The 24,948-nt window shown below is 41.3% G+C and overlaps 5 protein-coding genes across 5 annotated transcripts in view; 2 read left to right on the top strand and 3 right to left on the bottom strand.

The window, feature by feature from the left end:
• LOC126562041 (uncharacterized) overlaps positions 1 to 24,948 on the bottom strand; it is a 307,548-nt gene that overhangs the window by 127,683 nt on the left and 154,917 nt on the right. The window lies entirely within an intron of this gene.
• LOC126563385 (histone H4) overlaps positions 1 to 24,948 on the top strand; it is a 109,673-nt gene that overhangs the window by 62,259 nt on the left and 22,466 nt on the right. The window lies entirely within an intron of this gene.
• LOC126560795 (RNA polymerase II-associated protein 3) lies at positions 3,031 to 5,458 on the bottom strand. The gene is made up of 6 exons (XM_050216747.1): positions 5,321 to 5,458; positions 5,101 to 5,200; positions 3,684 to 5,041; positions 3,483 to 3,623; positions 3,215 to 3,410; positions 3,031 to 3,137 (listed from the first exon to the last, which is right to left on the bottom strand). The coding sequence occupies exons 1-6, from the start codon at positions 5,456 to 5,458 to the stop codon at positions 3,031 to 3,033; spliced, it is 2,040 nt and encodes a 679-aa protein (XP_050072704.1).
• Positions 6,664 to 8,558, top strand: LOC126560794 (N-acetylgalactosamine kinase-like). Its single transcript, XM_050216746.1, has 7 exons — positions 6,664 to 6,810; positions 6,925 to 7,092; positions 7,172 to 7,379; positions 7,440 to 7,705; positions 7,780 to 8,036; positions 8,099 to 8,291; positions 8,354 to 8,558. Exons 1-7 carry the CDS (start codon positions 6,671 to 6,673, stop codon positions 8,556 to 8,558), a joined length of 1,437 nt encoding a protein of 478 aa, XP_050072703.1. The 5' UTR covers positions 6,664 to 6,670.
• Positions 10,778 to 12,673, bottom strand: LOC126560793 (N-acetylgalactosamine kinase-like). Its single transcript, XM_050216745.1, has 7 exons — positions 12,527 to 12,673; positions 12,245 to 12,412; positions 11,958 to 12,165; positions 11,633 to 11,898; positions 11,302 to 11,558; positions 11,045 to 11,237; positions 10,778 to 10,982 (listed from the first exon to the last, which is right to left on the bottom strand). The coding sequence occupies exons 1-7, from the start codon at positions 12,664 to 12,666 to the stop codon at positions 10,778 to 10,780; spliced, it is 1,437 nt and encodes a 478-aa protein (XP_050072702.1). The 5' UTR covers positions 12,667 to 12,673.

Below are 24,948 nucleotides of genomic sequence, written 5' to 3'. Positions count from 1 at the left end.
ATACACACACATGCATTATGGAGTAAGCCTTCCGGCAATAACGAATGAGCATTTTACAACGATATATGTTCCACACGCGACACACGCCACATACTTACTTATAGATAAAACCTTAGTCAGCCATTCGTTTTGTTCATTGACCGGTGTTTCTTCTCGAGGGTGAATCAATCGCTGTCCACGTTTGGGAAATATGCTAATGAAGTTATGCTACGTATGCCAAGTAATTGTGTATATCTCCGGAGGTTGTGAGAATGATTTTTTTTTTTTTTGCTAGTGCATCACTAGAGAACCATACCGATTGGTTCCGAGCCAATACATAATACGGGCATTTTTGTTTTTTTCTTTATATTTACGTTTAGTAGAGATCAGATCGGGCAGTTAAAAACCAGTCGGCAGGGTATATAGTTTAGGTGTACGTTCATTTAACCGTAGTTTCTGTACCGTTTTGTTGCAATCAGGGAAGAAGAAGCAAAGGAGAATGGTTTATTAATTTTCCAACCAACTCCCCAGAGGTCCAGCAGAGGATGCGGGACAGGAAACATATATTTGTTCCAAAATAAGTAATGTTAAGTGTCTTTCTAGCATCAGCCAACTTTCCAGTAATCTCATGAGTTAAACAAAAAATCGAAATAAAAAAATACATGCAATAGTCAGCCTAGGCTCTCCATTAAAAATATTCCTATACCCCTTCCCTCTCATGCATCCCATATATTACGAGTTGAATCAGTGTTAGGACGTACAGACACGTATATTCTACAGATTTCTACCGTTTGCTCCCACTACTAAACGTGCATGTCCAGTTTGTATAGCGTAGTGTGGTAATAAGGTGGAGTGAAGTAACCCAATCCTCCTCAACGCATTTTTGTCCGATTGTTCTAGACTTCCATTTACGCGATAAGAGGTGACGAAGAACTAACCATGTAATCAACCATCCAACCAGCCATCCAAAAAACCAAAACAACGATACACTAACACACACACACATACATACATTTAACAATTTAAAATCCACGCAAAGTCAAGTGCTCCAGTGAATGGAGTTTGTGCAGTAAATCTTGAAACTTGTATGATTTCACCCTCTTTATACAATTCCCCTTTGGTGTGTGTGTGTGTGTGTGTTTCGCCTGTTAGTATGAGAAGCAGGCGCACCATTAATGGTACATTAAATGTAGTTGCAAAAGCAACAAAACTAAACAAAAAAGCAACAAACACACACCCACACTTAATTCTCATACCAAGCATACCAAATGTATTGAAAGTGCTCTAACAAACACTCTATGCGCTGTTATTAGCGATAGAAGAAAAAAGAAACCGCCGTAAGGGTGTAATAAGAGAAATAAAGCAAAACTAAACAAACAGTTGTCTTTGCGAGTTGTATTGGGGTTGCAGGCGTTATGAAATAAATTGTAAAACGTCTAAGAAAGGCAACATGTTAGAAGGAGGAAACTGAGACAGAGTAATTGAAGTGACGATGAAAAAACACACACACACAAAATAAGAGAAAATAAAAAACAGAGATCGCAAAAAACGAACTGTCGTAGTATTAAAGATATATATGCGTATAACGGAGTACTTGTTGTTCAATTTTGTATGGGAAAGTGGAATGTTGTAACTCACAAAATTCCTTCCCCAGCGTTTCCAGGCCCTTCAGAGATTTGGTAAAACTCAAAGAAAACTAACTTCGGCTCGCTTAAATGTTGGAAATCAAAAAGAAGCACTTTTTAATGAAACAAATACAATACGAAGTGAAACTTAATAAAACAAATTATGTTGTTTTGTGAAGTATGTTGTGTGAACTCTTTGCATGATTGAAAGCTTTTGGTAAATTCGCTGCAAAGAAAAAATCGTTAAGTAAAATTCACTTCAAGTGTTTCTTGGATATAGTGGCAATTACTTGCATTATTTTTTTTCCTCGGAATCTTGGATGCATGGCGCATGTTGCTTCTTATTATCTGCTTGGCGTATTGCTTATCCTTTGAGGATGTGTTGACAGAGGATGTGTTAAGCTAAGCTAAAGAGTCGTAACATTGGTCCCATAATAGTGCGTTGTATATCAACGATTTGAGATATTTAGTAACGAACGACTCATACCGGTTTTATGCAGATGATATTATAATATTTAAAGAAGTACGAACACACGAGTACCGATATTTTTGTGACAAGATTTCATTGGTTTATTTGCTGTACGTTTTTCTATTACGTATACAGAAATATCAATTAATATGTGACCAACAAATTATGGCGGGAATGACTTTGACCATGGCTCTCGGAACCAACTGGGATTCGAGCACAGCAGGATCCTTCCACGGACAAGGGTCTTAAGATGATGATAACCCTTTTGCTGCGAGGTCTCTTGGTAAATGAGACACAGACGATAAGGTTTGTTAAAGGATGAGTCCTCTTCGATTATGTACTATGATGATAATTCAAGAGATCCTTTCGTCTGCGATATCCCTTGGTAGATGAAGTTTGGAAGAGGTAGATCCTTCGATTATGAGACGCGAACTATTATAGGCTCTTGAACGACGGACTCTATCGATAGACTAGGTCCCTTAGACGAGGGTTTTTGACTATGAATTGTCTTTATGGATGAAACGAAGAAATTGTGATAGACAGGGCGCACCTCTTCAAGTACGGGGTCTTGTGGCTAATTCTCTTAGACGGGGAGGTAGGGTCGTTATAACGACTCGGAACTTTTTATTCACATACGTATGTTGCATTTTTCAATAGACTATCCGGTACCTTCTGCTAAATCTGTAATTGGTATCGAATAAGTAAATAAAACCTACAAATTGTTTTAAAGATAAATTCAAATAGGAAATTCAGAAGAACTTACGATAGTAACATTCAAATCGTTTTATTCAAATTATGCAGCAGCTTGGCAACAACTACAACTGCTATTGGTGCATTATGGTTAGTTATTAGAAAAGAAGGTTTAAAGGTTGACCATCATTCAGAAGAAGTGCACGCGGAAAACGCTTTTAATTTAATCTTAATGCCATTCGTCTACGTTAGCTTGCACTGCTTTGCCTAGAAGCCTGCTGTAGAATCCACACTCTTGAGCTTGCGCCGAATAGTATCCAAATCTGCCTTCTGCACCTTTTTGGCTTCCATATATTTGAGCAAATCTGACACAGCTGTGGGACAAGAGTTGGGGGAAAACATTTAATCAGGAGAAACATTCGTAGTAATCGAATACTTTCGATACACCTACCTTCGCCATCTTTTCCGTTCATCATTAGCGACAGTATGTCGATCGATTCGTTTGCCACTAGTTGCTTCAAAACTTGCGTTACTTCATCATCGTGTGGAATAAAATGCGTCTTTAGGATGTGTAGCATTTCACTAAGGATTTCATTTGATAAACCGGCACCGAGTCTGCTAAGTATTGAAGATTTGACGCTGAGCAACTGCAACCGGGATTGAACAGAGTGAAATAGCCGTTAGGCGTCAATACGACTTAAGCACCGAAATCTAATTACCTTTAAGTACTGATATCTTAAATCTTGTGTCAATCCACTCCATGTAGTGTAAAACTGAGCCGTTGATGTCGGAAGGTCAAGGATATTGGTTGGAGGTGTCACCGAGGCAGTTGCTGGCTTGGGATGTTGTTCGTTTGTATCCTGCAACGGTTAAATGGTGGAGATTAAAAAGAAAACTTACACATCATACAGCAAACGTGCCTGACTGTTGTGATTAATTTTATCTTTTACAATTTTGTCCTGTGTTGCTGGTGATGGCGGCACCGGTTTAACTGTTTTCGCCGGTTGATTATTTTCCTTCTCTTCTGATCTGTTTGTTGCCGCTTGCTTCGAGGCCGTTGTGGCGGTGGCTTTGTTTGGTGTTGCGGTGAATGGTGGCTTCCTTTGCTCGGTCGGTGTAGTAGGCGGTGAAAACATGTTGCGCAGTTTGTTCGAATGCGCCGGGAACAGATGTTCGAGGTTGATCGTTTCCTTCGGCTCGACTAACTGTTCACCCGTGTTGTTGTTGAATATTTTATCGATAACTGCATCCGGGATGTTTTTGCGCTTTGACGGTGGTGGAAGCTCTTGTTTGTTGTTCAGCACCAGCGGACATGGCGTCAGATCCTTGATGGAGATCCGGGTGAGTGGCTTTTTCGAACGTAGATGCGGTGGCTTTTGAACGAATTTGATCAATTTGGCATTTTTCTTAATTTCGCTCCAAACAAACGCCTGTTTGGCGGGCTGTTCACTTTTGACCAGTCGCTCCAGCCGTTGCAGATCCTTTTCGGCGGTCGCTTTCTGCTTTTCGTCCGTGGTAAGTTCGATAAACTTTCGGCAATCTTCAACCGCACTCTGGTAAGCACCGCGAAGTTCACGCACCTGCATCCGGCGATAGTACGGACGGAAGTAGGTTTCATCCAGCTGGATCGCCTTATTACAGTCGGCCAAGCATTTATCGTAATCTTTCAGATTCCAGTAGCACAGGCTGCGATTCGTGTAATAGATGGCTTCCTCGCCAAACAGGGCAATGGCTTTTGAGTAGCTACGTTCTGCTTTTTCAAAATCTTTCCGAGCGAGATGCTTGTTGCCTAGTTCCTTATATTTGTCAGCCTCTTGCTTTACCAGGGCCAGTGTTGGATCGATTTCGGGTGTTGTTGCCTTGCCCGGCGAAGAAGCTGGTTTCGTGGAGCTTTCGATGCGCTTCTCTATTCGGGCCAAATCACGTTTGGCCGTGTTCAGTTCATTTTCATCCTGCGAAAGGCGCATTATTTGCCGGCATTCGATGGTAGCCTTTTCGTTCTCGCCCAATCGTTCGTACGCTTGCATTCGGCGATAGTACGCCTTTATGTACTTGGGATCTTTCTCGATTGCAGTTCCGCAGTCCGCTAGACAATCGTCAAACAGATCAAGATTCATGTAACACAGGGCACGGTTGCTGTAGTATGCTGCGTTTTCGCCGTACATTTCTATGGCTTGACTGTATAGATCAATTGCTTCCCGGTAATTTCCGAGCTTGCACTGCTTGTTACCTCTTTCCTTTAGCATCTCAGCATCGGCCAGCGTTTTTTTGTTCACTGCTGTAAAAATGCATTACAAGGGTTTATTTGGACGTTTTTGAAGGCTAAACAATACTTACTTTCACTCTCGGCCTGATCCTGCTTCTCAGCGCTTGTTTGGTCCTCAGCAAATTTGCTCATCGCCTTCACATCGCTCCGTACGGGTGGCAATATTTTTTCCTGTAAAAATACGAAACGATACTCGTTACGAAGCTATGAACAGGCTGACGGATATTCCCGCCGATAGTTTTGTCTCAACATTTCCATTACAAAAACAATTGGTGAGTTCGAACAACTAACCTCACTACCATCCACTAGCTGAGCCTTGGCAGAAGATGCTTTTTTCATCTGATCCTGCCAAGCGTACAGCTCTTTAATCGATTCTTGCAGCTGCTCACATTTATTTCTCACCACTAGCTGGGATTCTATTGTGTCCATATTGGTAAACTCGAGTTTTGTAAACTAAGTTTTGAGCAGCCTTGCGATTGGTAGGAACGACTGGCACTTTTGCAACCTTTTGTTTATGAAGAAATCACAAGCATAGTAGAGTCACGGGTAGGTCCAATTTCAAAGCTGTCAAACTTCGGTAAACGCGTTCGGGTTGGTTCGTGTTGGTGGCATGAAAAGAGTCGTTTCGTTGGCAGCTTGCAGATTTGAAATGAAAAACGCACTTTGAATTCATGCATAATTTTTTTTCGTAAAAAATACTCAATATCAGTTTGGTTCGATGATGTTTGATATGCTTATTATGGTTCATGATTTCTGTACAAGCTTAATAAAGTCAATTAAATAAGAAGCTAGCTACATTAAAGAGATTCTAAATTGCGATTAAAGTTGATTTTGGCTCATTTGGATTGATCTTGTAATCAAAATGTGTCTCAATTAATTTGTGATAAGAAGCAGAGTAAATTGTTCTTATTTTTTACCCGACTATCATTTAATGTCCTAATACACAGTTAAGAATACTTTCCACAAACAAAGATTCCATAATGTGGTTGAATCCGTCCTACAGATTATACAGACAGAAACAAAAAAATATTCTGTGAAAAAGTTTTATTCATTAGCCAAACAAAACAGAAATGAAATTAAAAGTAACTAAGTCAACTCTAATTCACAGCTAAGATAGTTGATTATTGAAGCTCTTGTGCGAAATTGCTTTATGCATGAGATAATTTCGATAAACCTTATCACACAATCGTACGCTAAATCATTCTGCAAATAACATGCTTCAGTGACTCCCGATAGCACCGTTTGGAAACTCTTCACGCGCACACACCCATACAACCACAGCCGCGTACAGCTGGCATTCCAGATGATAACGCTCTCATAAATACGTGTCAGCTCAGTTTTCTTGCGTTGCTCCAGCGCAGTTGTACGCAGTCGGAGGCAGCAGAAGGAACTCCCGGTACAGCAAGCATCGGCTTGGGTTGGGATAATCAGTGAAACAGCTGATAAAACAAGTGAGGTGTAGTGAACAGTTTCCGCCAACGCAGCTTGCATTGACCGGCCGGTACTTTACGCAAAACCCGTTTGCACTTGTCCCGCGATTGCAAGTGCGAGCATTGTTTGTTTACATTGAACCACGTCTGATCGGGAGTCTGTATTTCGAGCAGTGAACTCGAATCGTCATTCCCGGGCGAGCTCGAGTGCATGATGGCGAGCGATCGGGGCGACCTCTGTGTAAAAGTACTCGAAGCAGTTCCGAACTGCGGGCGGCTGTCTCGACTGTTGGAATGTTTTTCGAATGAGTTTGCGCGCGCTCCCAGCTTTGTTGTGCGATGCAGTGGAAGGTAGACCATATATTGAACTGGGGACCATAACTTGCCTGTCTGTCCGACTCAACTCGGAGCATAATTGAAGCTGACCTGTAAAATACTGATCAATTTTCGTGATTATTTCCTCAGAGTGAATATTATTGGCGAACACGTGGATTACTGTGGGTATCCCGTCTTTCCGATGGCCATCGAGCAGACGATCCTGCTTGCGGTGGCTCCTTCGGACGACAATCTGCTGCACATCAAGAATGCTGACAGCAACTTCAAGCCGTACAAGTGTAATGTGCTTACTTTTAGGTAATGTATTGGTAAAACCATTCGTTCTCCTTCGTAGAGAAAATCACCTCTAACCTTTTATTTATTTTTTATCCCCCAGCATTGATGTGCCCAGTTCCGGTGGACCAAACTGGTACCAGTACGTGCTGTGCGGTGTGAAAGGAATACTGGAAAACAGCACCATACAACACGATGCAGCCCGTGGCATGATGATCATGCTGTTCGGCAACATTCCCCCAGCTTCGGGACTTTCCAGTTCGAGTGCCATCGTTAGTGCCACAGTCCTGGGCACAGCGTACATGCATAATGTGAGGGTGGCACCAACCAATCGAGCACAGGAATATTAAACCAAATTAATAACATTACAGGCCACACTGAACAAACAAACTCTTGCCACCATTTCCGCCGAGTGCGAAAAGTTCATCGGAACACAAGGCGGCGGCATGGATCAGGCCATCGCATACCTGGCACAGGAAGGATGCGCTCAGCTGATTGAGTGGAATCCGCTTCGAGCTACTCCGATTCAACTGCCGGCGAATGGTGTGTTCGTCATTGCCAACAGCTTGTCCGAAGCGAACAAGGCGGCTACGTCCGATTTTAACCAGCGTGTCGTGGAGTGTAGACTAGCAAGCAGGTAGCTTGGTTGCGCTCTTTGCAACTCCATCTGGGCCATAAATTCAACTGATATATTTGATACCATTCCTGCAGACTGTTGGCGAAACAGATGAAACTTAATTGGCGCGATCTGCATCGTTTCGCCGATCTGCAGAAAGCGCTTGGCTATTCTCTGGAACAGATGGAAGCGCTTGTACAGGCCAACCTGGGGCTGAACGTTTACTCAAGGAATGATTTGCTAAAGAAGTTAGAGGTAACGGAGCAGGACTTTTTAGACAATCTGCTAACGCCCAACACGCGTCATTCGGAGACATTCAAACTGAGGCAACGTGCGTTACACGTTCTGCAAGGTAAGACTTGAATTAGATGGAGTTCCGAAAAAAACTCCGTAACGTATTCATCCTTCTTTCAGAGTCACTTCGAGTGCAACAGTTTATAGAAACTGCAAGATCTAATCCAGATGACTGCATACCACGCATGAAAGCACTGATGAAGCAGTCGCATGAATCCTTGCGCACGCTTTACGAATGTTCGCACGAGAACTTGGATCGGATTGTGGAACTCTCGGAGCATCTGGGCGTAGGAACACGACTGACTGGAGCCGGGTAAGTGTGCATAGGAATTGTAGCTGAATAAATGTATTTCAAACACACTTTTACTTACGTAGATGGGGCGGATGCGTTGTTGCACTGTGTGACGGTGTAGAGGAAAGCCAACGCTTCGTTGAAACGTTGAAGACGGAGTTTTATGCCAACATTCCGAAGGCACAAACATGCGAAATCGAGAGCTTGTGCTTTACTACCAGCCCACAACGAGGTGCCGAAATTTATCTGATCGAAAAGCAACACAATATTTTGGACCCATCTGTATAGGGATTAGTTAATTGACTTTTGTTTATTTGTTCCTATTCACTTTACTATACGAAGTTTTATTATTCCTGTAACATCTTCTTCTTGGCTTGACGACCTCTAAGGTCATGCCGGCCATCGAAATGGCTTACTAGACTTGCTGATACCACGTAGTTGGTTAGTAAATCCTCACTACGGGAGGACGGTCCGGATGGGATTTGAACCTCGGTCCTGCCGTTTCAAGACCGGCGCCGCTTTCGCTTACACCACCGGGCCGCCTTATTCCTGTAACAATGCTGGCTATGATACTACTTGTCCCTAGTTTCAATGTATAAAACTAAAAGTAACAATGATTTTCGCAAACTATTTAACGCTTTATCTGCTGGATAGATGATTTGACCGATGTACAAAAAATATATAATATAGTTTTTAGGAGATTATGTAATTTCGTAAATGGTATAAGCAATAGCTACACTTTATATATAGTCTTTACACCTCTATTCGACTCTATTTGACTAACTTGAAATGATTTTAGTTTTTCTCTTTGTTTTACCTGCCTTTTTTATAAAATTTTCGCTGCCTGATTTTTTTTATGAAACCTGCCTTACGATTTAATTTTGGGTCGGGACTAACGAGGGGTTGTTTCAAATACCGTAATTGATTAACAATTGTTTATTTAATATGGATAATATTTGTCATGCTAGCATAATTAAATATAGATTTAAACGTCCGTTTGATGTATGATCTATGAACAATAAATTAATTGTTATATTATGATGACATAATTTAAAGCTTCTTAACTGCAATTCATTTGACCATGAGGAATATATTTTTCAGACGTTTTCGAGAAAAAGGAAATTATCAGTTCTTTATTTTAACTCAATCTTGTTGACTCAATCTCAACGTTTTAATTTTTTTCAATTTTAAGCTTCGTTTCATGTTGATTTTATCTCGACTAAAAATAAGTTCCTGCGGTTTTAGTACAAGCGTTATTATTAATGTCTGCTTGAACAAATCGGCTAGCGAAAGTCATCGTGTATAAGAGGAAGTTTATGGTGACCATGCTTTTTTTTCCATTTCATTGCATTCTTTATGGCGATCATGCTCTATCGGAAAGAAATTGTCAAAAGTGGTTCAAAATAGGGAATTTTTGGAGGTCGAAGAACGCTCCAGACGACCCTTGAAATATGAAGATAGAGGACTTGAGGCAACGCTCTGTGAAGATCCTTCTCAAACGCAAGACGAACTTTCAATGCGTTTGAGGTAACTCAGCCAGCCATTTTCCAACGTTTAAAAGCCATGGGAATGATCTGGAAGATAGGACATTGGGTGTCGTACGAACCCTGAAGGTAAGGGACATCGTGCGCCGTTTAGGCACTTATGTACAACTGCTCTAACAGCAAAACCGAAAGGCGTTTTTCCAAAGTATTGTGGATGGCGATGAAAAATGGGTTCATTACGATAATTCAAAACGTCGTGCAGCATATGAATACCCACGCCATATTTCAACATCGAACCCAAGCCGGCTTAGCTGAGCAGAGCTTATTCAATTATGAAAAAGTAAAACAAATGGATGGCGTCCAAAGAACCATCTTTTTTCTCGATGGAATCCATAGCTTGCCAAAAAGAAGGAGAAAGGTAATAATCAAGGATGGAAAATATTCCAAAAATTTAATGAGTTACCAATTTCTCAAAATAAAGCTTTCAATTTGGCGAAAAAAACACTCCGCACGTAATTATATATAATCATAATAATTTACTTTTGCTAATTTATTTGTTAAGTTCACTAAAAATGGTTTAATTTTGACAATTTATAAATTGTACATGATACATATATCCTTTGCTTTACATTACCTTTTACTGTTTGCCTCTCCGGCTTCACGATGTTACTAATTATAGCTCAATTTGTTTCAATTTTAACGCTAATGAAGACTCATTAGACTTTCAGTTTATTTAACCGGCCAGAACAGATAAAACTTAGTGTAACCGGTCGCTAAGCCAAGAAGAAGATGAAGAAGTTGAAAGGTTTTCTGAGATTAACTATCATAGTACGTTGTAAAATTAAATTAAAATGGCAGGTTAAGTTCACTCGCGTCCATGCAATTTTAAAGAAGGTTCGATGAAAATGTTTGCGATGGCATAATTGAGCTTGGTAACTAAATTAGAAAATAGCTTATATGTAGTTATTTGCTTAGACATACTGTAAGCTATGTAGCTATTTCGTGAGAAAAGGCAACTATGGCTTACACTGATGGGTCCAAAATATTGTGTTGCTTTTCGATCAGATAAATTTCGGCACCTCGTTGTGGGCTGGTAGTAAAGCACAAGCTCTCGATTTCGCATGTTTGTGCCTTCGGAATGTTGGCATAAAACTCCGTCTTCAACGTTTCAACGAAGCGTTGGCTTTCCTCTACACCGTCACACAGTGCAACAACGCATCCGCCCCATCTACATAAGTAAAAGTGTGTTTGAAATACAATAATTCAGCTACAATTCCTATGCACACTTACCCGGCTCCAGTCAGTCGTGTTCCTACGCCCAGATGCTCCGAGAGTTCCACAATCCGATCCAAGTTCTCGTGCGAACATTCGTAAAGCATGCGCAAGGATTCATGCGACTGCTTCATCAGTGCTTTCATGCGTGGTATGCAGTCGTCTGGATTAGATCTTGCAGTTTCTATAAACTGTTGCACTCGAAGTGACTCTGAGAAAGAAGGATGCATACGTTACGGAGCTTTTTTCGGAACTCCATCCAATTCAAGTCTTACCTTGCAGAACGTGTAACGCACGTTGCCTCAGTTTGAATGTCTCCGAATGACGCGTGTTGGGCGTTAGCAGATTGTCTGAAAAGTCCTGCTCCGTTACCTCTAGCTGCATTAGCAAATCATTCCTTGAGTAAACGTTCAACCCCAGGTTGGCCTGTACAAGCGCTTCCATCTGTTCCAGAGAATAGCCAAGCGCTTTCTGCAGATCGGCGAAACGATGCAGATCGCGCCAGTTAAGTTTCATCTGTTTCGCCAACAGTCTGCAGGAATGGTATCAAATATATGAATTGAATTTGTGGCTCAGATGGAGTTGCAAAGAGCGCAACCAAGCTACCTGCTTGCTAGTCTACACTCCACGACACGCTGGTTAAAATCGGACGTAGCCGCCTTGTTCGCTTCGGACAAGCTGTTGGCAATGACGAACACACCATTCGCCGGCATTTGAATCGGAGTAGCTCGAAGCGGATTCCACTCAATCAGCTGAGCGCATCCTTCCTGTGCCAGGTATGCGATGGCCTGATCCATGCCACCGCCTTGTGTTCCGATGAACTTTTCGCACTCGGCGGAAATGGTGGCAAGAGTTTGTTTGTTCAGTGTGGCCTGTAATGTGTTAAATTGGTTTAATAATCCGATGCTCGATTGGTTGATGCCACTCTTACATTATGCATGTATGCTGTCCCCAGGACTGTGGCACTAACGATGGCACTCGAACTGGAAAGTCCCGAGGCCGGAGGAATGTTGCCGAACAGCATGATCATCATGCCCCGGGCTGCATCGTGTTGTATGGTGCTATTTTCCAGTACTCCTTTCACACCGCACAGCACGTACTGGTACCAGTTTGGTCCACCGGAACTGGGCACATCAATGCTGGGGGATAAAAAATACATAAAAGGTTAGAGGTGATTTTCTCTACCAAGGAGAACGAATGGTTTTACCAACACTTTACCTAAAAGTAAGCACATTACACTTGTACGGCTTGAAGTTGCTGTCAGCATTCTTGATGTGCAGCAGATTGTCGTCCGAAGGAGCCACCGCAAGCAGGATCGTCTGCTCGATGGCCATCGGAAAGACGGGATATCCACAGTAATCCACGTGCTCGCCAATAATATTCACTCTGAGGAAATAATCACGAAAATCGATCAGTATTTTACAGGTCAGCTTCAATTATGCCCCGAGTTGAGTCGGACAGACAGGCAAGTTATGGTCCCCAGTTCAATATATGGGCTACCTTCCACTGCATCGTACGACGAAGCTGGGAGCGCGCGCAAACTCATTCGAAAAACATTCCAACAGTCGAGACAGCCGCCCGCAGTTCGGAACTGCTTCGAGTACTTTTACACAGAGGTCGCCCCGATCGCTCGCCATCATGCACTCGAGCTCGCCCGGGAATGACGATTCGAGTTCACTGCTCGAAATACAGACTCCCGATCAGACGTGGTTCAATGTAAACAAACAATGCTCGCACTTGCAATCGCGGGACAAGTGCAAACGGGTTTTGCGTAAAGTACCGGCCGGTCAATGCAAGCTGCGTTGGCGGAAACTGTTCACTACACCTCACTTGTTTTATCAGCTGTTTCACTGATTATCCCAACCCAAGCCGATGCTTGCTGTACCGGGAGTTCCTTCTGCTGCATTCGACTGCGTACAACTGCGCTGGAGCAACGCAAGAAAACTGAGCTGACACGTATTTATGAGAGCGTTATCATCTGGAATGCCAGCTGTACGCGGCTGTGGTTGTATGGGTGTGTGTGTACCAGGCAATCAAACGGTTGAATTGGGGTCCTAATTCAAACGTGGTAGAAGCAAGAAGATTGCACTTAGACCATTTTGTATGGTGCTGTGATGCATTTAATTAAACCAAAATTTGTTCACAATCATAAACACAAACATCAATGATGATCATCATTTTTAGAACCATGGAAGACGAAATTCTTTCAAAAGAAATGTCTTCTTTTCAGATACAAAAGCAACAGTAGGTCTTGGAAAACCAGAACTGTTCATACAGTGGTAGATTGGCATTAGTATTTCTCTAAAAAAAAATCTATGAAACATTTTAAACTTGTAGACAATTGTTTATTAAGTAGCACGCCGTCAATTTCGAAATAAAAAGTCCATTAAATCGAACGGTCTTATCTTAGTAAAACTAAAGTAAAATTAGTTTCTGCTTTACAAATCATGGTCTAATTAATACTGTATAGAACGACTTTAGTACACCTCGATGCATTTTTAATCTTTTTTCAACGCATGTGCTCGAACATATTCTTTTAGCTTAAAAGCAGTCTGTTTAATGTAAACCGTAATGCAAATGTAATTTGGCAATGCTATTATAAACGATAATACGATCTGTAAGGGCGGGCCGGTGGTATAGGCGATAGCGGCGCCGGTCTTCATAGGTAGGACCGTAGCTCAAATCCCATCCCGACCGTCCCCCCGTAGTAAGGACTAACTATCTAACTACGTGGTATTGTATCAGCAAGTCTTAATAAGTCATTCGATGGCCGGCGCGACCTTACATGTCGTTAAGTCAAGAAGAAGAAGAATGATTATAAAATAATACGTAAATTGCGTTTGTATTGTTGTAGTCTCATGTATCCATACTTCTTGAGTATTGTGAGAGAAACTCGGTAAAATCTTCAGCCGCAGCTACGTCTTGCAGAAAACTTTCGAACTGTTTGAAATGTAATATTCCTGCTTGAATATTAATAATATTGGTAGTGCTCAAACATTCCGAGCTTGGCAAAAGCAGTTCAATCACGCATCAAGCAGAAATCAAAATTTTAAGGAAGAATTCTTCATCATATTAACGCATCTACACGCGGAACTACTGCAAATACCATTATGTAATTTTACGCTTGTTGAATGACGACCACTTATTGTTTCTTATCAGGTTTCTCGGGTTTCCTTGTCCACATCCCTCCAATGGTTCTATGTATGCATTTTTCTGCAATCAATCATTTCTCCACGCCAATTTATAGCGTACAAGCGATAAGAGATAGCAAAGAGCATCCGCCTTTTTCTAGCTTCAGCTGTAAAACTCGCTGGTGGTCTAAGCTTTTAATATAAATTTAAATCTTCCTCTTCTACTACTTGGTCTGCTTGTCATCTTGTGGCTTACTACACTTGTCACTGGATAATAGTTTAGTAGTTAGAATTGTAAGTCATCATTTCAACGAAACAATCCGGATAGGATTCGATCCACAGGTATTACCTTGTGAGGATCGACACCTCTGTCCACTAGGCCACCGTAACGCTCAGTCCGATGTATTTATAATTCAAGACTCTGTGACTGACTGTGTCTGACTCTACAAAATGATTGAATCTATGAAGTTCATGATCTAGGCGAAATTGAAGAGAAATTATTACACTAACTAATCTTAACATATGATGTTTAAACTTCAATCACATCAAGCATGAACTTGATGACGCCCAAAATTAATTGCTTCTTCTCTTATTATCTTGTTGAATATTTTAAAAGCTAACAACGTTGAGAAGATAATTTTTTAATTGAATTTTCATTGTAATTAAAAAATATATATATTTATAGGTAGATGGTAAAATTTGCTAAAAAGCTAAAACCGTTAAGTTTGCAAGTTGAACTGATAACGACCCCAATGATAATTGGGGCTGCATGCTTGATTTGACTTTGAAGATTTTTGTAGTTCGTGTCTCGATCATCAAACAGGTTATATAGATATGTAAAACTTACCCAATGGACCGATCATCACAAAACCAGAAACGAACAATTATACGGCCGGAAGCAGAAGATTGTTGCTGTTGCGATGGGTGAACCGTATCTTCCAATGTTCCGCCCGATCAACGGATACGCACCGGTGTTTTATCAACGTGTTGTTGTGCCAATTATCGCTCGAAACGATATGGTGGTGAATAGCTACTAATTCGTCCTAACCGACCTTCAAAACGATTAGCCATCGATGGACACTGTCAAGATTTTATATCGCCGTTTTGATGAGCTGCTTCATTGGCGATTCACGATCCCAACTATGGCGAGTTTGTTTGAAGCTTCCAGCGTAGCTTGAGGATGGGGCCATAATTTCTTATTGTTCCCAGCGAATCCAGCTTTCAGCTTGTTCGTACCACGATACCTACAGGTTTCGGCATGGGGAAGATGAGCAGAAGGTGAATTCGTACGTTTGTGTCGCTTCCCAGCGCCGCCAAATGTTGGCATGTTTTGTTTATTGTATCACATCGAATTGCACCGTCTGTGCGTGTGTGATTTTTCTTTTGCCAGCCAACATCTCACCATAAACTCTGGGTGGTCCGAAACGATACGGTGGCTAAATGTGTACGCCAAAACATTGGAATGATAGCCGTACCGGGAAGATGGCACGATTGCTTACCAGTGATGCGCAAAGATTGAAAGGCAAACTTTGATGATGGCTTGTAATCATTATATGAGAATGATAGCCGAGTGGCTGATCAACACACGGACTCGGGTGGGATGGGGGAGAGGAATATTATTCTTGGGACTTCCATCAGCGTCAGAGGGTAGCTTTTGTCGAGGAATAATTAAACATGATTGAATTGTGCAAGTGTTAAAGGTGAATAAATCATAAATTTCATTACTGTTGGTCTGTTTCTTCACATACTTTGTGTATTTATAACAAATTGAGTGTATGTCTAAAGCATCTTTACAATTGTAAAGATTTGCCTATAGACGACAGAAAAAAACGGGTCGTAATTATCCCGAACCAAACAATAGTACCAGCCAACAGCAGTAGCAGAAACTTTTGCTTAAAAGTTTATTAAAACAATGGCGACATACGACGATTTGAGACGTATGGGTGCTTTTTGCTTTCTGTTGAATTGTTCTGGGAACCGGAGAACGGAAGACGAATGCTCCGTAATATGCTGGGGATCTATGTCTATGCATCGTTCGTTAACGATGCTATTCCAAACATCACACCCGTTGAACGGTATTGTTTTGTTGACAATGATATGGACGAGAGATGCGAGCAGGCAGCATAAGCGGGGTACTACCGGTACTACAGCGTTCCAGGAGGTAACACACAGAGAATGTGGTATTGTCGTGGGAGGTTTTTTTCTGCTGTCTCTCCTTGCCCGCTGTTGCCTAGACTTTCTCGTAGTGACTTTCACATAGCTTCGAAACCAATATCGAAATACTTTCGCTGCAAAAAGAATACCTTTTGAAGATGATTTAGTGTCGTATGGCGCTTTTTTACCTGTACTAGCACACGTGTGGGGTTAGCTAGTCCTGCGCGTAAATCGCAGGGAATTGTGAAAATAAATTAAAAGTTAGCAGAAAGAAGTTTGGTAATATTCTCATACGCCTTTGGTTGGGTAGAATCTGATGTAGAGTGTAGTGAAATGTTATTTGATAAGCAATTATATTTGTATTAGAATTCTTTATCAGATGTATCCTTCTGCTTCTTTGACGTAACGACCTTTTAGGTCACGCCGGCCATCTAGACTTGCTGATACCACGTACAGTGCTGGGTATTCAAAATCGGACACTTCGAATTTAACCGTTCTCGCTACATTTCAATGCCTTTATTGGTTTCTTAGAATTGTATAACATCATCAAAACTGTGCAGGTGGCTTCTTCTACTTCCCTTCTACACGCTGATGTGGAAAAAAGAATTGAAAAAGCTCTTTTTTACGGAAATAATAGGGAGCAAACGACAAAAATCTTCATATCGCGCTGGGCATTCAAAGTCGGACACTTTGATTTACTAGAAATTTTCGTATGATGTGAACAAATTAAGCGAAGATCAAGCTAGAACGCATCACTTCTTTCAGTAGCGACTTAATGATTGGTAGAACAAGTACTTGTCAACAATGTCGAAGCAAACAGCTGATGAAGTTGGAAAAATGGTAATTTCTAACATGGAAAAGGGTAGAAGTGTTAGAGAAATAAGTGAAATCACCAATATTAGCAAATCTACAGTCCACGACATAAGAAAAAGATACAAAAATGAGGGTAAACTCGCTAATAAAACATCAAACAGCGAATCAAAACGCAAAATTTATAATAGAAACGGACGACACATTATTCGATAAATTCGAAACAATCCCTTCCTGACCTCGGTTGAATTAAAAAAACAACATCAGAGATATTCGTAATATTGATGTAGATTCTTCATGCAATAAAAACAACCAGTCATATCGGAATAGAATAGAGTGCTTCGGCTCGAGTTTGCCAAACAGTATATGGACAAAGATGTAGAAACCTGAGTTTTCATTGTATTATGTATGTTATTATTGTTTTTGGTAGGTTTGTCTGTTCACGGACGAGACAAAAATTAATCTCTAGGGATCTGATGGTCGCCGCTACGTGTGGAGAAAACCTGGTGAAGAATTTAATGGCAAATTTACCATTAAAACAGCAAAACACGTTGGAGGCTCCGTCATGCTATGGGGTTGAATGACATCAAAAGGAGTTGGCAAATTACATGTTATACGTGGAATCATGGATACTACGCATTACATCGAAATTCTTTAGGCAAATGTTCAGCCAAATGATGAACAATTGGGTATTGCAGATGATTCTATGTTCTATCAGGACAATGATCCGAAGCATAAGGCATGGACGACACGAATGTGGTTGTTGTACAACTGCCCATCAGTGTTAGCAACGCATCCACAGTCACCAGACCCAAATAGAATCGAGCATGTTTGGGACCAACTAAAAAAAAAATGTTGCAAAACGCAGACCTTCCAATTTGAAAAGGTTGGTGGAAATAGTAAACGAAGAATGGCATAAAATCGATTCAAATTTTTGTTTGAAATTGGCCCAAAGTAGGCCGAAAAGATTGCAGGCTGTAATAGATGCTCATGGAAATGCTACTAAATATTAATATGGCTTTTTTCAAATACATTTTAAGGTGCCCGACTTTGAATGCCCAGCGCGATATGAAGACTTTTCTCATTTGAACTGCATTATTTCCGTAGAAAAGAGCTTTTTCGATTCTTTTTTCCACATCAGCGTGTAGAAGGGAAGTAGAAGCAGCCACCGGCACAGTTTTGATGATGTTATACAATTCTAAGAAACCAATAAATGCTTTGAAATGTAGCGAGATCGGTTGAATTCGAAGTGTCCGATTTTGAATACCCAGCACTGTTGTTAGATAGTCAGACAACACTACGGGGGGACGATCTGGATTGGTTTTGAACCCCGGTCCCGTGCGAAGTTCGAATATCAGATATATCCTAGAGTACAATTTTCTAGTTCGGTGTACCTTTATAGCAGGTTGGATCAACCAAATCGATACTATACTGTTTAAAATAAACCAACATCCTATAAGAAATAGCCAATGTAACGAATGTATTCATATGTCCACTTTTCCTCTATAAAATAAAAAATTCTTTTGTGATGAAGAGTATCTCCACTGTTTAACAGTTTCATTAACGAGAACAACACAAGATCCTGATGGATCATCTAATCATACCGTCGGATATTTATCACAAGCAATAATGCTAGCCACATTTAAGGAACGTCTGGATGTCTTATAGTCTTGCTCAATGTTGTTCAAGTTTTTGGCCCTCATTGGGCCTTTGAAACCTTCGAAAACACGTTTAGTACTAGCATGAAGATAAGTAGCAAGGCAGCAATTCAAGGGTTGGATATATGGTACTATCGTTTACCTTGGATTTTTGGATCTGAATAATGGTCCAGTTAAGAGAGTTCATGGACCACAGAACCTAATTATGATCCTTTAAAGAGATCTCTACTCTAATAGATCTCACTTTAATCAAAGGATAAAAATAAATTATAAAAAATTCAAAGCAAAGTTTCTCAGTATATACCTCACACAATTATACTATGAAAATTGTTGCGAAAATTAGTTATGTAGATGTAGTCACATTATTTACACGTTTTACAACAGAACAAAAATTATCTGCTGAGAATAAAAAAACTAATTTATAAATTGGTGCTCTTAGTCGGTAGACCCCATACTCGTAGTTGCTTTCATGAAGAAATCGATCAAATTAATTTAAACGCCATCTGGACCACAGCTTCTTGTTGCGTCCTACAACAAGGACTGCAGCCGTCTTTCTTCGAATCACTTTCAAGAACAGCTTCTTTTAACGAACCACACAACATATATTTTATCGCATTTATACAAATAATTTAAAAATCTTTATATGTTTATTTCTGTGTTAATGTTATAGTGCTATGGGTTGAGAAAACTGCCCTCCTATCTTGTGATCGACTTCGCCAGATATCCGTCTCGCTTCTGATACTTTTTAGCGTTTTTGTCCGATCGCCGAATTCAGGTTAGGGTTTTGAGCCGTGCAGAATTTTCCTTATGGTACCCAGCGACGACAGCCACTTGAACCGTTATTACCAAAACTATTATGTTGAGAGGTTTCGACCTGCCATAGATAGCTGGATAGTCAGTCCTGCTCACGAGGAGTCCTACCGTTAGGAGACCGGTGCCACTACCGTCTCGGCCACCGGACCTACTGATTAAAAAGCTACACGTACATCACACCTTTCTTTAACATTTACAGATTGTCTCCCTCCCCACGTGCTTTCCCTATGGGGAGGTTGTTCCCACGCGGCGTGGGTTTTCACCAAAGAACTAATGATATAACTAACGAAAAACCAAGTATAACTACGACACCGCTTCGTCGATATCTTCGTATTTCACTGACGCCTGTACGCTTAGCGTCCCGAAGTGATATCCTCTAAAAGCGAGGTTTCTTCCGCTGTGGTAAGCGACCGCCTTTTCTCGGTGTTAGTTTGAGGAAACTCGCGGCCTCAGTGCGTTTCTCCAACTGTCCGATTTCTCCTCCTCTCTCGAGCATTGGCCCTACGATTCCTCCTGGAGGCTCTCGACGGCGGCGTCTCCTTCCGGGAGGAACAGGGGTGTAGTGTTCCCTCCCTGACCCTAGCTCTCCATACCCTCTGCTTATAGATTTGGCACTCATGCCGAAGTCGCAACGTTTCGGGGGAAGCTGTTCGTCCACAGCTACGTCTGGGAATGGGAGGTGGAGCTGTTTCTTCGCTGCTGCCCGTAGAATATCATCTTCCCTGGCTGTCGATGCTGCTGCGACATCAGCTGCTAGCCTTTGCCGTGCACGTTGCTCCGCCCTGGCCCGTCCACGTCTACTGCGAGCTGACCGTTGCCGTGCTGCTCGTGCCTCGTTGACCTGTCTTGTGATGTCTAGCAAGACCTCCTCTTCGATCTCCTCGGCAAAGAGAACAGCCACACTGTCCAGCCCAACCTCGTCGTTCACTGTTAAGGCAGCATTCGTCCTCCCGCTTACTATCGCTTCCTCGTCCACGTACATCAAACCAGGGAAGCCAAAAATATCAGATTCTGGCCTTTCTTAATGTATTTTTATTTGTAATATTTTGAAATTAAGTTATTCTTCTATTTTATTGCATTTGCTTTAAACTTATCAATGATTAGCGCAACAAGAATAAAGCTATTATCAATCAATTTATACTATGCATACCATCTTTTAATAACATGAAACGATAAACACATAATTTCTCAACGAATTCAAACATGAACACGACTAGAAGCAATGCTCCAATTAGTTATGTTTTGTCGCAATTAAACGACAGTTTATCGAACACGTTTTACACTCATCATAACAGGTGTTTGGCCAAGGTGTCGCCAACATACGAAGCATCTTGAGCCCAAACCTTTAGCCTTTTGGCAAACTAGGATCACTAGGGTAAGGTCTGCTGGTCGTGAAATTAGTCACACTACACAAATTGAAACATACGCATCGTTTGGGTCTGTCAGTACATAGTATAACAGTGTGCGAAACGATAAAGGATGACATATTCCGCTTTGCATCTCTTGTCGCATCACCGAATGGTTTCCGTAGGGCGACCGGTACCGTTGAAAGTACATGTCGTACAAGATTCCCTGCCAGGGAAATGGGATACCACTTGGGCAGACGTGTGGCGAACGGTTGGTTGAGAGCTTTGTTGAAGAAGTTGTTACTTGAGAAGCTTACAATTAACGTACTGAGGTGATGTTACGGGGAAGGTGTTAGTTTGGCGTACTACCCAGCTGCCTCCAGCGTAAGGCCATCGTATGCGATGTCACCTTCGCCGTACACGCTGGCATCCTTTGGCGTAAGGTGTGCTTCTACACACAACGCAAGGGTTAGCTAGTTGGCAGTGTAATAGTTTAATTTCTTCCAACCGAGTCGACCAGCTTGTCGGCCGGGTCCTTCTTTTGATCCCTGCATGTTTGCAGATAATAAATGTGTTTCCTTGTGCCCGTGTGTTCGATGCTTGCATGCGTTCCACATTGTGGATAACGGCCGACTTGCATGGGACAGACAACGGTACAAATAAGGCAAACGAGAAGGCTTTGGAAGGCATTAAGGTGCTGCTGGTCGGCCAGTGCTAGCAATGCTGGTAATACGATAAATCATGCTGCATATTATAAACTCGGCCTAACAAGGATTGCAAATGAGAAACGCGGAACGAAAGGGTAGAAGGCTGCAAAATTGCATTCATTGCTAGATGGCACGAAACGATGCTTCCTCTGTGAGTTTTAAAAGCATTATAAGGGTCTTCTTATCGGCCAATTGATTGCATGGACTAGGGTGTTTCGAACCACTTCTCCGATTCTCCCGGGAAATGTCAGTAAACTGCTAGTGAGCTACATTTACTTGAAAATAGCATGTAAAAAATTATGTTCACTTGTGGTGTTTTTGCTACCGGTTGACGCAGTGCCGGCTCGTGTATGGAGAACGCGGCTCCATTACAAGGCGTTTGGCGCCACAATAAACTATGCTCCGGTGGCACGATTTTAATGCAGCAGGACCAACAAAAACACACACACACACACACACTGCTTCAGAAACTTAAGATTGTGTGAGTGAGTTCGGAAAAAAGAAAACGACCCCCGCCAAGCACCGGTAATAGGGCCGATCACAGCCAGTTGCAGTGCAGTGGAAGAAAAACATGGCTGAAGGGCTCAAATTCTCCCCAGGTTGAGAAATCAATAGCCAACGGAGGGCGCCAGCACCATCGAGTCCAAAAACGGGGCGAAGGGAACCTGCAAGCTGGGGTTTGTAATGTCGGGCTTTTTAACGTGCCCGGGCACACATTTTACATGGCTGATGGTTGACTGACTACCTCACTGGCAAAGAGGAGGAGCAGCAGTAGCGGGTTTGAAGAAGCGATGACGCTCAACCATAAAACATACGTGTCGGGTAGTGTTATGCTGGTTATGCTTCGTTCTGCAATGTGTCTGCAACCATTGAAGGGGAAGCTAGTGGAACGGAACACGGACACAATACACGCGACGACGTGCATCGAAATGGACGTAAGCAGGCAAATGGCCTGCAGCGGAGTAGGAGGGGAAGGGAAGGCAAAAACTTGACTACCCACTTCCGGTTTATTAACATAGTATTTAACAACGTATAACATAACGCAACAATACAAAAGACAAAGCAACAAAAAACTACTACTACTACTACTACCATCCTACGCACACTCACACCCACCCACCCAGAGTGCTGTGGTGGGTGGTGAAAAAAATGGTAATCGTTGTAGGCGGAGCCGGGAAAGCGTAATTGACGGTTTGCAAAGTGAGAACATATAATAAAATTGTTTTATTGATTGTTACACTGTTAAATCAATTAAAGCACTGCACTGCCCTGAGGGGGCTGTGTGTTGTGGGTTTTGACGTGATCGAGAGGGCGATATATTGCTGTCGAGGGTTGGGGTTTAATCGATCGCCCGCACCGCACATAACGGGGATGTTTGGGTATGATTTCAAAGTGGTCGTTTTTAGTTAGTTTTTTTTTTGTTCTAGAAATAGTTCTGGTGAAATATTCTGGTAGTTTTCCCAATGTGCTGTTGAAGAGTTTGTTGAGTAGTGAATGGATTATGCCGTTGTGTACTAAAATACTGAATAGAGCAGCGCTAATCATAGATCGATCATAATTAGTATATTTTATGTCTATCATATTTGGAATTCAATTACACAAACAGACAATGGCTTGTGTTATGTGTTTTACAAGCTCCTGCGCTTCACAGCTTTTTCATTAACATATTTTAAAATTATGAGGAGAGCTAATTCTTGCCTAGGTTAGGTCCCATGAGAAAAACGAAGAAACTATGAGCAACATTTTAATTCAAATATAATGAACTTCTTGGCTTAGCGAACTACGAGGTCATGTCTGTCATTTAACAGCGTACTAGGATCGTTTATACCACGTAGTTGGATATTTAGTCTTCACTATCGGGTAATGGTCCGAACGGGATTTGAGCTCAAGTGAAGGCCGGCGCCGTTATCGCTTCCATCACCATCCTATTCCTCAAATTATTTATTAAAATATATTTTAGCAATAGTGTTACTCATGCAATTACATTAGAAACAACCTCCAAATAATTATTTTTGGATAAAATTATATATTGGAAATAATTATTTCACTAAAAGCTTTGCTAGTCCGCTTCAGGCATAAAGTTCTTCGCAAAAAAAATCCTATTAGGTTTATTTATTTATTTAAAATATTTTTGTTTGCCGCATGGAATACTCAAATGATACTAATCAACCAAGGGATGTGAGGAAAACCTTTAGTTAGAAGTCTCTTCGATAGTCGTCAGTCCAGTGGCTCTGGATTATCGTTTTATATTTTTCACCGTTTTATCGCTGTATAATTGCTTCACTACGTAAGAACCATCAGGCGATAATGTCTCTGGTTTTCTCTTCAGATTTTGCTGTATGTTAAGATTATATAAACGTACTTCCGTTAGGCAGTTTTGTTTTCCTCCAGAAGAGAGAAGAAATTTTAATAATCTACGCAGTTGATGTCTCGGTGGTTTAGATGCTCCTCAGTGTTTCCAACTTTTCCACTACTTCAACAAATCGGAAGAGTAAATCTTCAATTACACGAGGAACAGCTTTGATGAAAATCTTCTATTTCCTGTTCTTTTTTTGGCTCTAGCAACATCTAGAGGATTTGGTCAGCCATTCTTTAGTTAATTTAGTCAGGTTTTCTTCTGTTAAGTTACCCGAATTAGATCCTGTCAAGTGAAGACCGGCACCGTTGCTGTCTACAATATCATTAAAACATTAAATCGAATGATACTCAATATAGTAAAAAATCAATTGATAATGGTGTATTTTTGTGTCTACACATAAAGTACATAACACAGTAGTTGATTCATCAGGCATAAGTGGCAGCTAGAAAAATTATAAATAGGACCACTTTTAGGAAATACACTCTCTTTCCTTTTGCACTACTGGCAAACTGCAAGCCTCTGGTAATTATTGACCCAGCGTAAAGTTTCGCGGTTATACAAAGATAAATAATTGGGAAATACATTAGCGCACAGCATCAGTTTATTCAAGCTAATGTAAACGTGTTGCATTATTTAGTACTCGCTGCGCTAATGAATTCCCTATCATCTTGTTTGAATAGATGTGTTGAATAGACTAACCCATATGATCCTATTTGGACAGTTTATTACAGTATGAATAATCTCTTTTAACGAGAACTTTTCATTTAGTTAGTTTGGATCAACATGGAACGACGGATAGCAAACCTATAGGTGTAATGGAAATACTGAAAATTGGTGATTACTTCTAATTTTATTAAACCCGATAGTTGGCAGGGCTGGCCTGATAGAAAAGTCAGTGAGACATACGGGCTAATAACTCAGCTCTTGGTTCACTTTGAGTTACT

This window comes from Anopheles maculipalpis, chromosome 3RL (assembly GCF_943734695.1).
Source record: "Anopheles maculipalpis chromosome 3RL, idAnoMacuDA_375_x, whole genome shotgun sequence".
Classification (NCBI taxonomy): Eukaryota; Metazoa; Arthropoda; class Insecta; order Diptera; family Culicidae; genus Anopheles; species Anopheles maculipalpis.
The sequence above is the reverse complement of the archived record's forward strand: the minus strand, read 5'-3'. Positions and strand labels throughout refer to the sequence as shown.